Raw genomic sequence first — 13765 nt, 5'->3', positions numbered from 1 at the left:
TTTTGACTCCCCCAAAACTTAACTACTAATAGCCTATTGTTGACTAGAATCCTTACTGATAATATGAACAGTTGATTAACACGGTTTGTATGTTATATGCATTACACACTGTATTCTTATAGTAAAGTTAGCTAGAGAAAAGGAAATGTTATTAAGAAAATCGTAAGGTGGGGCGCCTGGGTGGCTCAGTCGTTAAGCATCTGCCTTCGGCTCAGGTCATGATCCCAGGGTCCTGGGATCAAGCCCTGCATCGGGCTCCCTGCTCAGCGGGAAGCCTGCTTCTCTCTCTCCCATTCCCCCTGTTTGTGTTCCCTCTCTCTCTCTGTCAAATAAATAAAATCTTAAAAAAAAAATCGTAAGGAAATTACATTTACAGTACATATATTTATGGGAAAAATCTGCATATAAGTGGACCTGCACAGTTCATACCCATGTTGTTCAAGGGTCAACTGTTGTCCTTCTTAATCCAACAAAACATATTTTACTTGCAACAAATATAAGCTGCTTCCTATCAACAAATGTATGTAAATCAAGGATAAAATATATATATGCAAACAAAAGTTGCACTTATAAAGTAAAAATTCACCTCACCAATAGGAAGGCACAGAGTTAAGTTCTGTGGAAGTAGCCATGGTTTCTGCTTTTGGGGAACTTCCAGTTTGATGGGAGTCTTGCACAGAGGCAGATAAAAGAGAGTGATCATCTCCTTTGTTCATAGATGCAAAGGAAGCCAAAAAGGCAGATCAAATCAAGATGCCCTGCAGACTACATTAATCCTATGCTGAAGTCATAAACCACTCATTAAGACCACAGAGGAGGCAGGCATGAGGATGGGGGTGAGTGGGTAAAATCAGATTTTTTTTTTCCCTCATTAACTGGGAAAGTAGAAACCCTATTTGTTTTAAGATACAACCACCTCTTTTTGCTAACAACGATTTCCTAAGGTAAAATGAGGCAGAGAGAAAAGGAGCATGATAGACACACTACATTTGCTGAGCCTTTAACTTTCTTCTAATAGTCCAAATTAGTGGTTCTCAACTGGAGGTGATACTGCCTCCTGGGGGCCATTTGGCAGTGTTACGAGACATTTTTGACCACAACAACTAGGGGATGCTGCTGGTAGCTAGCAGGTTGAGCTGCCAAATACCCTATCTTGCATAGCATAACGTCCCAAAACAAAGAACTACCTGTCCCAAATGTCAATAATGCTGAGACTGAGAAACCGTATTATGGTAGGATATAAAAAAATTTAAAATCGGTAAGTCTAGGTATGAAAGAAATTAGTACCACTTCAAGAAGGATTGTACAGAAACATTCTCCTCCTTGATAAGATAGCTACAGACCTCCTAAAAATATCTGGTTGATCCATAATGGGAAAATAGAACATGCTGAGAAATCGTAGCACAATTTTTTTGCTCAACTGATTTTGAATATCAACTGTTTCTACAACCACAAAAGCAAATGTGGTCACGTTTCTGATTTAGGTCAAATCTGGCAAAAGATTTACTAAACTGTGTCACTAAAAAAGCCAGAAGTAGTAAAAATAAAAGATTAATTCTAGACTAACAGAAGAAAAAACTAGCCACTGATTTTTGAGGAGATGCTCAATTCCGATGAAACATGTTCACAGTTACTTTTTCACATTATCTAAAAGGTATTTATCCTTTATTTTGTGTTTGATGATGAGAAAGAAGAATGTGAAAAAGAAATGAGCCAACAAATTTTAAGTATTAATAATATTACAATTCAGTATATCCTAACACAAAGAGACAATTCTTTCCTATGAAATCATACCCTCTGAGAAGCAGAATCTATAAGAAACAGTAAAACAACAGAGCAGCTTGCACGTGATCTGATTTTGATAAAAGGGCCTACAATTGGTCACTAAGCTTTGTAAAAGGGACGTAAGAAAAATGAAAAGAATTAAAAAGAAGAATATTATCTACATAATGTAATCTGACTTGTTACCGTAAACAAAATACCTCCACTTCACAAAAAAAATTCCAAATCTTAATTAATGGAGTTAATGATACTATATATTGGCTATTATGATTCTATCAAAAATGTTAATACTTCAAGAAGACAAACTTCACTGAAATGGAATTTGCAGAAATGCAGTGTGACCCCTAGTTCTAGCTATCTGTCCCTGAAATGGACATATATGATGGCAACAACAAAAATCCCTCTAACAGTCACTTTTTAAAGTACATTAGTATTTAACAACTAGCTCTATAACAGTAGATCTTTATGTCACAAAGCCTGACCAAGAGGGAAATAAATTCATCTGGAAATCGAAATGGAACCTAGCCCAAGTGGAGGGAGGGGCAAATTACATGAGAACAAGTTGGAGGGTAGTCTGGTGCCATAGGACAGTTTTACACCAGCCCAGAGCTACTCACAACTCTGATTCCTTTACATTTGTTTCTATCACAAAAGTTTGAGAATGTGGAACTGTCCCTGTCCCTCTCTGCGGAGCTCCGCCCCGTAACTGCAAGGCAATCGTTTGCATGAACACGCCCCCATTACCTCTGGCAGCTACCTACTGCTCCTGTCTCACAGAGATGAGTAGATTGAACTGAAGTAAAAGATACCTGCGGAAGTAAAGTACCCCAATGAAGGCAATTCCCACGTCACCAATGAAGAATTAGGGCACTTTCTTCAAATTAAGTTCTGTCAGTTAGGCACTTAATTTAAAGCAAAAGACATTTATGCAAGCATCTCAACAACAAAGATGAAGAACGGGAAGAGAAAAGCAAGATTTCTATCCACTACCTGCATTTTGTAAAAAATGGGATGTTACACTTTAGCCAGAAGTTTTCGAAAGAAATCCCATTTGAGAAAGAAAATATTTTCTTGTTCTTTATGAATCATTATCCTTTGTAGTTTCATTCACTAAAGTTATTTTTTCAATACAAAAAGAATGCTCAGATTTTGGTTAACCAAGGAAAAATTAAGGCAGTGAGTGTCTTTAAGCCCAATAAAAGAAAGAATTGACTAACAATAAGCCCATCCGAGAGGGGCGTATCGAGCTCATATTTGGATAGAGTATTGAACAATTATGGTTTTAAATATAAAATATTAATGTTGCAAAACTCCACATTTCCTCAGTTATTCTTTCTTTATAGCTATGTGAACTTCATATAGCCTACTTAATCTTAAATAATTAAAGGAACACTTGTCACTTAATTTTGGAACAAAACATGAATGGTGCTTGACCCAGAACTACTAACTCAGATAGTAAACCATTATGTTTGTATGTATCGCTGACCCAGTATAAAAACGGGGAGGACCCACAGCTGTCAAAATATGGCTAGAAATGGCTAACGTCCTTTGGAATTTGCTACAAAACAGAAGATATAAAGTTTTGAGGTACTGTTGCCTTACAATCTTACCAAGGTTTAGATTTAAAAATGAGGGATTTTGTTTTGTATTCAAAAAAGCAATGTTTTTTCTCTCAGGTTGCAAAGCTCATCTGAAATGCTCTCAGTCATCGTCGTATTGGGTTTTATCCCTGAGCTGTGTCTCATCTGCATGTCGTATCAGCCAGCCGTATATGGTTGCAGTCGTTCCAGTTAGCGCTACATCTTGTTATACCAATTCATGGAGCGTTTCACTGCTTTGACCCAGTTTTCCATACTCATTTCATATTCTTGCCATTTCTTCTGTGGCTTGAAAACCACTTCACTTTGCCTCAGTTTCTTTAGTTCCTCCTTATCAGTCCAAAACCCTACAGATAGAAAAAATTACTCTCAAATTTTAAGGCAAATAAGGAGTCCATAAAGTCTATCCACCAACCTATGCAAGCTGGTGCACAGGTAAACAACTTTTTTTTTTTTTAGAGAGATTTTATTTATTTATTTGACAGAGAGAGAGAAGCCATCGAGAGAGGGAACACAAGCAGGGGGAGTGGGAGAGGAAGAAGCAGGCTCCCAGCGGAGCAGGGAGCCCGATGCAGGGCTCGATCCCAGGACCCCAGGATCACGCCCTGAGCCGAAGGCAGATGCTTAACGACTGAGCCACCCAGGCGCCCCAACAACTATTGTTTTAAAGCACAATTGAAAATATTTTGGTGCTTTTGAATTTCGTTAGATTGACTATCCCTGGGAATAAATACACCAGGATTTTAAAATCCTTTGGTTTCTGTCAGCTTTATTTCTGTGTGGCAGGGCACCGAACCATTTCTAGATCAACCTCACCCTATCATCATTTAATTTTGTGACTTGCTATGAAGAAAAGAAAACAAGTAAGAAATTGTATATTTTCCTTTTACGTAATTAAAAAAAACAAAAATAAATCAGGATTTTTGTCATATATCTTGAGGTTAGAGGCAACTCCCTGGGATACGCATAATTTCAAAGCTGGGACTGAATATAATAAGCAGTCTCTTTTTCAAACTACTTTATTTCATACAAGTTATTTAAATCCCACTTCATGATAATATCGCACTGGCATACACTGTTCTTCACAATGAGGATCATGTGATTTATAATAAAAAGCAGTAAGAAAACACATTTATAACTATGACCATAAGTAGTCTGAAATGGTCGAGGGGTCTTATTAATTAACCTGGTATATTTCACTTACTCTGAAGTACTAACATAGTTGACAAGTCTTCTTGAAGTATATTTTCTCTTACCAATAAAGCAGACACAAAATTCCTTCCTCTCAAATTTTCTGTCAGGTCACATTCTTTCTAATTGACAAAGTCAAGAATTTTAGATTTATCTATATTTAAAGATATTGATTTATAGAAGTTATTAAAAGACTAAAAACAGTTATTAGTATACAAAGTTAGATAAGTCTAGTCATGAAAACAAGCACATTCTTAAAATCCGTATTTCCAGAATTAATTATTTACTCTTCAAGGCGTACATAGTTTTTTGAAGATTTTATTTATTTATTTATTTATTTATTTATTTATTTAGAGTGTGGCTGGGGGAGGGGCAGAGGGAGAAGGAGAGAGAGAATCTCAAGCACTCTGCGCTGAGCATAGAGCCCAACACAGGGCTTGATCTTACAACCCTGATATCATGACCTGAAATGAAATCAAGAGTCAGATGCTTAACTGACTAAGCCACCCAAGGCACCACAGGACATACATATTGTTTAAAGTAATTTTATTAAATATATATCCAATAGACTCATTACCTGGGTGAATTTTGAAAATACGGAGGATGTGCATAGCCTTCAAGACTCAGATTCCTGAAAGAGAAGCAATCTAGCCAGAAATCTCAGCTTTTCTGAGATGATTAAATTGCTCCCTGTAGTTAGTGAAGTCCTGTAGTTAGTGAAGTCTTTTTGTATTGGAAAGGTTTGAAATTAAGTACAGATACAATGAAATAGCTAAAGTTCAAGCCACTAATGTTATGTGCTTTTTTTTTTTTTTAAGATTTTATTATTTATTTATTTATTTATCACAGGGGTAGAGGCAGGCAGAGAAGCTGGCTCCTTGCCGAGCAAGGAGCCCAACCTGGGACTCAATCCCAGGACCCCGGGATCATGACCTGAGCCAAAGGCAGACACCTAACTGACTGAGCCACCCAAGCATCCTGCCACTATGTTATGTTTAAGAATAATCTGTATGTGGGGGCGCCTGGGTGGCTTAGTCGGTTAGGTGTCTGCCTTCGGCTCAGGTCATGATCCCAGGGTCCTGGGATCAAGCATCGGGCTTCCTGCTCAGCGGGAGGCTGCTTCTCCCTCTCTCTCTGCTGCTCCCCCTGCTTGTGCTCTCTTGGTCTTTCTGTCAAATAAATAAATAAAGTCTTAAAATAAACCCAGAATAATCTGTACGTGTTTGTTATTTAAAGTATTCAAAATGTTCAAGAGAATCACATATTTAGTCTTATAAGGTGAAAAGGTGAAGAAAAATTTTATTTACCTTTTATACAATATCAGAATGTTTATGAGTATTTGATTTACTGCAAATATAAGCTTAACTTATTCATTTTGCAAGAGTTGTTTAAGTACTTGAAAAGATTTTCTTTGTTATACTTCTAAGTTTGCTCAGTAAGGCATATGAAATTATTAAAAAGAAAGTCGATTGTATTCAGTTTGTATTAGTTGAAATACACAAAGGAATTTAATTAAATTTGTAAATGGAAATAATTACTTAAGGGAAAGTTATTTTCTTCAACTTGAATTAGTCACACATTAATCAATGAACAAATGAAAATGATTGTTTCAATTTTATTCAAAGTTAACAGATTTTTAGTAGAATAAAGTTTAAGTTGAACTTAACAAGATTTCAAAATTTTTGGATTTCTAATTTTAATATGCTAAATATTAGCCTAAATTTTTTAACTGCAAAATATTCTGTTTTGTACAAACACTCTTCCCTTCCATATAGGAATGTATTAAATACTCCCAGTGTCCCAAGTCAACATACTGCTTCCTAGGGAACCCTCTAATTGGCCTTCCCGAGTCCATTCTTCACCCTCCCAACTAATCCTCTCACTAATTGCCAAAGTGGTCTTTTCAAATATAGATCTATCCATGTCCTTCCCCTGCTTAAAATTCTTCAGTGGCTCACCAGTGCCTTCACGATTAAGTTCAAACTCCTCTGTATGAGGAGTCTACCACAACTGGACCTCTGTTCCTCTCCAGCCTTTCCTCTGGCTCTTCCCCTATCAGCACTCACTGTAATGGGCTGGGACATTCACGCAAACTGCTTTCTTTACTGAACGACTCACCTCTTATGGCTCCCACTTGTTTAAAGCTATGGCTGTTTGCTGGGTTTATCACACAAGCATAATAATTGGTTGACTCGTCCGACTGTAACTAGAGACTCCCACAGCAGGGACTATGTCTTTTAAACTCTTTATTCCCAGCAGTGACTGTCATGTAGCAGGTACTCAACAGATTTTCAGTAAGTAAAAGAATGGCACAGTTTCTAATGCCAAAGAAAAGCCTACCTACTCAAGAAGTTTAGCCAGAGACCTTGTTGAAGTACACTTTGTTGGAGACAGAGCAGTTGAAAATTAATTTTCCTCACTTCATAATTCTGACTGGAGTGAAGTGGGGGGGGGGGAGATCCATCCATAGAGGAGGTAAAAGGAATATTTTGTGAGTAATGTACATATGTGTATGGAGCTTAATGGACACCAAGGTTTTCCAGACTCTATAATTCTGTGATTTGGGAAGAGAAATACCATTGGCAAGAAACAGCTTGCGAGATAGCTCACACTTTTATAAAATCCACACATACCAACAGCAAGGCCAGCTAGAGAAGCAGCACCCAGGCAGGACACGTCTATGTTGACAGGTCTCTCTATATTTGCATTAATCAGGTCTGAAGTCATCTGCATAACAAAATTGTTCCTACAAACTCCTCCATCTGCCCTGTGGGGAGCAAGATATTTGAGATAAATTACTCCAACAGAAGCATAAAAACATTATTAATTTTTTTAAAAGGGCCACGTACATTTTTTTAGATTCTTGATTTTATTTTTTAAGTTTAACTTTTTAATTACAAAATTATATCACTTAGCATTGACCTGAAGATAAAGGTCCTCACTAGGTAATCTTCAAACACTTTTCCTTATCCCTAATATTAATCTTCCCACCCTCCCGTTTGTCCTAAGACTAATTCAAAATAGGCCAAGTAAACTAAGCCAACATAAAAATTCATTTGGACATACCAGCAAAGAAAATTTGACACTTCCATGCCAAAAGGATAGCCACACACCCAAAAAAGAGATTTTAAAGATGTTTATAATATACATATGTATATTAGGATCCTCCTAAATTCTACATTGTGTTATATTCTCCATAAATCCAAGATTAGCTTCACTTTTCTTTCCAAATTCCTATGACCAAGAATTTTGTTGCAAAGAAACAAGGCATAATATTGTTTTGAAATCATGAATAATCATAATGAAAATACTAATAGCAATTACCACTCACTTCCAATTTCTAATTAAATTCTATTAAAAACAGAGTTTACGTACCGGACTTTTGTCACAGGGATATGGATCTCTTTCTGCATCAACTCATATAACTGTTTGTTTCTAGTAAAAAAAAAATCAAGATAACTATTTAGAGAAAATTCATATCATGATAATTCTCTTACTTTTTTTCAGTCTAGAAAAATAAAAACTGCGGTTTTATTTATATTATATTTATAAAATATACAAAAGAAAACATTAAACCAGTATATTAAAATATATTATGCTAACTGGAAGTTGATAATAAATGCTCAAACAAGCAAGAGGTTCAGGGCCTTGTGCTTTTCGCCTTGATAAAAGGAGCATATTTTTCATTTAGAAATAAATTTAATCTATTCCTATTTAATCCTTCCTACAAATAAAAATTTAAAGCAAGCATTCATTGAATAGAAAGCTATTAAGATGACATGACATGAATAACATCTAACAGAATTCATCAAATAAATAATTCTTTTACAAAATAAATAAATTTTGTAATCACAGACATTTTTATTTTAAACGTTCCAAATGTTCCATATTCATGACAGCCACCACATTCTTTTTTTTTTTTTTTTAAAGATTTTATTTATTTATGTGACAGAGAGACAGCCAGCGAGAGAGGGAACACAGCATGCGAGTGAGAGAGGAAGAAGCAGGCTCCCAGCAGAGGAGCCCAATGCGGGACTCGATCCTGGTACACCGGGATCACGCCCTGAGCCGAAGGCAGACGCTTTAACGACTGCGCTACCCAGGCGCCCCATGAGAGCCACATTCTTAACTTTAATAAACTACAACTGTGCCATAATGAAAAGACCACAGGGAAATATACAAAAAGAATAATTTTGGTGATTCAATCTTTGAATATAATGGAAGCATTATTAATTAGAATAATTAGAATTCTCCTTTGTCAATAAGGATACAAAAACCTTTGAAAGTCTCCTTTACCGATAAGGATACAAAAATCTCTGAAAGTCCAAATTTTAAATCTTTTATGCTTAAGAAATTAGATACAGTTGACCCTTGAATAACACAGGGATTAGGGATACTAACCCACCACAAAATCAAGAATCCGTGTGTAAAACCACATTGAGATACCACCTTACGCCAGTTAAAATGGCAAAAATTGACAAGACAAGAAACAACATATGTTGGAGAGGATGTGGAGAAAGGGGATCCCTCTTACACTGCTGGTGGGAATGCAAGTTGCTACAGCCACTTTGGAGGTCCCTTAAAAAGTTAAAAATAGAGCTACCCTATGATCCAGCAATTGCACTACGGTATTTACCCCAAAGGTACAGATGTAGTGAAGAGAAGGGCCATAGGCACCCCAATGTTCATAGCAGCATTGTCCACAATAGCTAAATTGTGGAAGGAGCCTAGATGCCCTTCAACAGATGACTGGATTAAGAAGATGTGGTCCATATATATAATGGAATATTACTCAGCCATCAGAAAGAACGATTACCCAACATTTGCAGCAACATGGACGGGACTGGAGGAGATTATGTTAAGTGAAATAAGTCAAGCAGAGAAAGACAATTATCATATGGTTTCACTCATTTATGGAACATAAGAAATAGCAGGAAGATCGGTAGGAGAAGGAAGGGAAGAATGAAGCGGGGGTAAACAGAAAGGGGAATGAACCATGAGAGACTATGGACTCTGGGAAACAAACTGAGGGCTTCAGAGGGGAGGGCGGTGGGGGACTGGGATAGGCCGGTGATGGGTATTAAGGAGGGCACATATTACACGGAGCACTGAGTGTTATACGCAAATAATGAATCATGGAACACTACATTAAAAACTAAGGATGTACTGTATGGTGACTAACATAACACAATAAAAAATTATTATTAAAAAAAAATCCGTGTGTAAATTTTGACTGCCTCAAAACTTACCTATTAATAGCCTACTGTTGGTGGGAAGCCCTACTGATAAGTCAATTAACACATATTTTGTATGTTCTATGCATTATATACTGTATTCTTACAATAAAGTAAGCTAGAGAAATGAAAATGTTAAGAACATCATAAGGAAGAGAAAATACATTTACAGTACTATACTGTATTTATTGAAAAAATTCACGTGTAAATGGACTCACGCAGTTCAAACCCATGTGTTCAAGGGCCAACTGTATTTTTAAAAATCACCTATTTTCAGATATCAAATTTAGATGGTACTGGTACTACTACATATGAAAAAAAAAAAGAGATGCTAAGGAAATTAGCAATAAGAGCAGATTATGTCATAAACAGTATGAATTTAAAGGTATAAATACTCAGTTAAAATTAAGAAATTTCATAATTTAGTTTAGCAGAAATTAATAGAAGGAAATGGCAATACTGTATGGGGAAGGGAGAGTTTAGGGCAGGTTTTGGTACCTGAAAGCTATTGACTCCAATATTGCTCGTACGAGATGGTATTTATTGGTGGAAGGCTTCAAACCCATAAAAGAGGCACATGCACAGGGGTCATTTAATGGAGCCTAAAGGAAGAGATAGGAAGAATTTTTATTATTGTTTTAAATTATATCTATAGACTTGAAGACATATTATGCAATAAAGACATTGCCATGGTAGAAAAAAACAATGCTTAGAGTTAAGTAGTTTTAAAATAAATGACAGCCCCAAAATATGTCAACTATTAGGATAACTCTTTAATAGGACTTAAACAACGTTGAGACATAGGTATTAGACTTAGCTATACCTTCTATCTGATTTCATACAAAGAGAAGGGACTGAAGCAGAGTAACAAATTATTATTATTATTAATATTATTCTTTTTACAGAGTAACAAAATATTAAAAGTCTAGCTTTACAAGAAGAAATGAAAAGCAATCCTAGTATTTCCCCTTTTCTCCATCTGTAAAGTTTTTACACCAGAATTGTTTTTGTAGAGTGTTTTTTAAAAAATATACGTTAGTCTTAAGATAAAAAACTATAATGCAGAATATGTGTTTTTCCATGTCGTAACTTACACTAGTATGTTGTCAGACATTTAAACCAAACTCTTCTATTTCTTTTTTTTTTTTTAAAGATTTTATTTATTTATTTGACAGAGACAGCCAGCAAGAGAGGGAACACAGCAGGGGAGTGGGAGAGGAAGAAGCAGGCTCATAGCGGAGGAGCCCGATGTGGGGCTCAATCCCAGAACGCTGGGATCACGCCCTGAGCCGAAGGCAGAAGCTTAACAACTGCGCTACCCAGGCGCCCCCAAACTCTTCTATTTCTTAGCAAAATAGTCTTATTGCCTAATAGGAGAAATGACCCAGCCTAACTTCTGACTTTAAAGGAGCCAAAGTCTTTTTTGCAAATAATGAATCATGGAACACTATATTAGAACCTAAGGATATACTGTATGGTGACTAACATAACATAATAACAAATTATTATTAAAAGAAAAAAAGAAAAAAATTAAAAAAATAAAAGAGCCAAAGTCTTGAGCTGGAATTACGTATCTGTTGGGTGAAGTTTGTACTCATCTTTGCATCCCCAGAAAGGCAAGACAATTCTGGGACACAAAGAGGAAGAGCAAAGACCCCTGCCAGAGCTTATAATCTCACAAGGAAAGAGACAGAAGAATGGTTTCAACATATGAAATAAGGTCGCAACAGAGGGAAGTGCTAGTGCTATCAGGAAATGGTGGTCCCCAGGAAAAGTGCCTTCTAGCTTCAGGGCCTTGAGACATCATCTCATTACCTGGAAAACTTTCTACCACCCTCTTTCCTAGTTAATCCTACTCCTCTTCCCAATCTTGGCTCAGATTCCTCCGGGAAAACTTCTTTTTTTTTTTTTTTTAAGATTTTTATTTATTTATTTGACGAAGAGAGACAGCCAGCGAAAGAGGGAACACAAGCAGGGGGAGTGGGAGAGGAAGAAGCAGGCTCATAGCGGAGGAGCCTGATGTGGGGCTCGATCCCAAAACGCTGGGATCACGCCCTGAGCCGAAGGCAGACGCTTAACGACTGCGCCACCCAGGCGCCCCATCCGGGAAAACATCTGATCCCAGAGACAAGACCAAGCCCCCATCATCGCTTTTACAGAACCCTAGAGCTTCGCATCATATTATATATTTATAATCACGTATATTTGTGTGAACGTTTGTTTAAAGTCTATCTTCCCTGTGGAAACTCATTCCTATGTGTCTCTAGGAACTTGCACTGCATCTGGCCCTAGAGGGGATCCTCACACATTTGTTCCATCAATGAACAGACAATACTCTTGCTCATTACTTAACTGAAGAAATTCCATTTTATATCTTATCCATACTGTAGCTGTGATTTTCCTCCCATTGTGACTTTATCCTGATTATTTTTCAAATTTATTAACACGTTTTGGTGATTCACTCAGTAAAACCTTATTTATACAGTCATGCTGGCCTGTATCAGGTGGTATAATACTGCAAATCTGACAGGTCAGATTCAGCCAGTTCAATTAGTCCCTAGTAGTGTGCTATGTATTTTCTGCATAAAGATATTTTCTTCTAATATACCACATTAAATCCTGGTATGACTGGCCTGAAATCACCTTTGGAAATATAACTATGCACATAATTTATAATTAATTAGTAACAGGCCAATTTGAGGGGTAATAAATTCCATAGAAACCTAAAAATTTCTTTTTGGTTACAATGACCTTGTATTAGTCAATCCAAGTGAGTCTGTCCTTGGGATGATATGGTAGGAAAAACACTGGCAAGGTCCTTTGGGCCTGGTCACACCTTGCCAGGACAGACAGTCTCCAACTTCCAATTTGTCACTGCCAATCCCATTGAGTAAGCCTCCCAGATCAGCAACCAACCAGGAACGGCAGGACTCAGTAAAGTTTTGTTGGAGGCCTAAGCTAACCTAGCGGACTCCTGTCCAAGGCAAAGACTGCTTGTCACCATAGGCCCTTGTCACCACTGGGATCTTAGCCTCATATGCTGGGGACTTGCAGGATGGATAACGCCTCTTGTCCTTTGTCAACCGTGAACCTAAACACAAACTTCTCTGGCATCTATTTTGTATTCCCAGTGTCGTATTTTATGCCATACCATAAACCAGTACAACAGTGGTTAAGAACCTGGACTTTGGAATCAGAACCCCTGGGCCCTGAAACCAGCTCTGCTGCTCACTAGCTGTGTGAGACCAGGCAAGTGATTTAACAGCTCTAAATCTGTTTCCTCCTCTTCGGAATGGGATGATAAGAGTATCTTCTGCCTTACTGAGTTACCGAGGATTAAATGAGATAATACATGACATTTACAACAGTGCCTGACATGGAGTAAGAATTCACTACAATTTTGTATTACTATAATTTCTTACCAAAACCCTTCCCATTACTGACTTTCTTCAAAACCCTTTCTGCCTTCTGAATCCTTCCTTCTATTGTAAATAAATTCTCCTAAACTGTAACCAGTTCTGAGAAGTCCTCTCTACTAATTTTGTGGTTGCTGTAACAAACCTGGCTCTGCGCTGGGCAAATAGCTTCAGTTATAGCTATCCAGTGGAAGACCTTTAAGCTTCCATATCACAGGGATCAGAACGACACATGACAGAACTTCCCAGGACCACTCTCGGCCACTATGCATCTACTGTTAGGAGACACTTCCCTTCCCCCATGTTTGCTCAGGACCACATCAACATCACATTTTACCTCCCTTCACCTTTCTGAGACTCAGAGATCACAGTCACTCACAAAACCGGAGATGGCATTCCCAGTACTTGCTGGTCCCATCTCTATCCCATCCCAGGGAACTGCTTAAATCCACAGAACCACAACCCAAGGCCACAACCGTAGGGACTGAACAGGACTAACTTAAAATCAGTCCAAAGCTTGAGAAGATCAGGTGCTCCAGTCAGA

General features: G+C 37.4%; 1 protein-coding gene across 3 annotated transcripts in view; it reads right to left on the bottom strand.

Moving 5' to 3' along the window:
* Window positions 1-264: 264 nt before the first annotated feature.
* Window positions 265-13765, bottom strand: part of GK5 (glycerol kinase 5) — a 77942-nt gene continuing 64441 nt past the window's right edge. For 2 of the 3 annotated variants that reach the window (XM_040636717.1, XM_040636720.1), the window contains 3 exons: window positions 10304-10407; window positions 7947-8006; window positions 6167-7338 (listed from right to left, as the gene is read on the bottom strand). In XM_040636717.1, coding sequence (XP_040492651.1) covers window positions 6993-7338; window positions 7947-8006; window positions 10304-10407 — 510 coding nt within the window. In that variant the 3' untranslated portion in view covers window positions 6167-6992. Of the gene's footprint in view, window positions 3728-6166; window positions 7339-7946; window positions 8007-10303; window positions 10408-13765 lie in introns of those variants that run through there. The other variant, XM_040636718.1, reaches the window with a different exon arrangement.

Source organism: Ursus maritimus, unplaced genomic scaffold (genome assembly GCF_017311325.1).
Source record: "Ursus maritimus isolate PB19 unplaced genomic scaffold, ASM1731132v1 scaffold_20, whole genome shotgun sequence".
In the NCBI taxonomy this organism is placed as follows: domain Eukaryota; kingdom Metazoa; phylum Chordata; class Mammalia; order Carnivora; family Ursidae; genus Ursus; species Ursus maritimus.
This window is presented reverse-complemented; position numbering and strand designations above follow the sequence as displayed.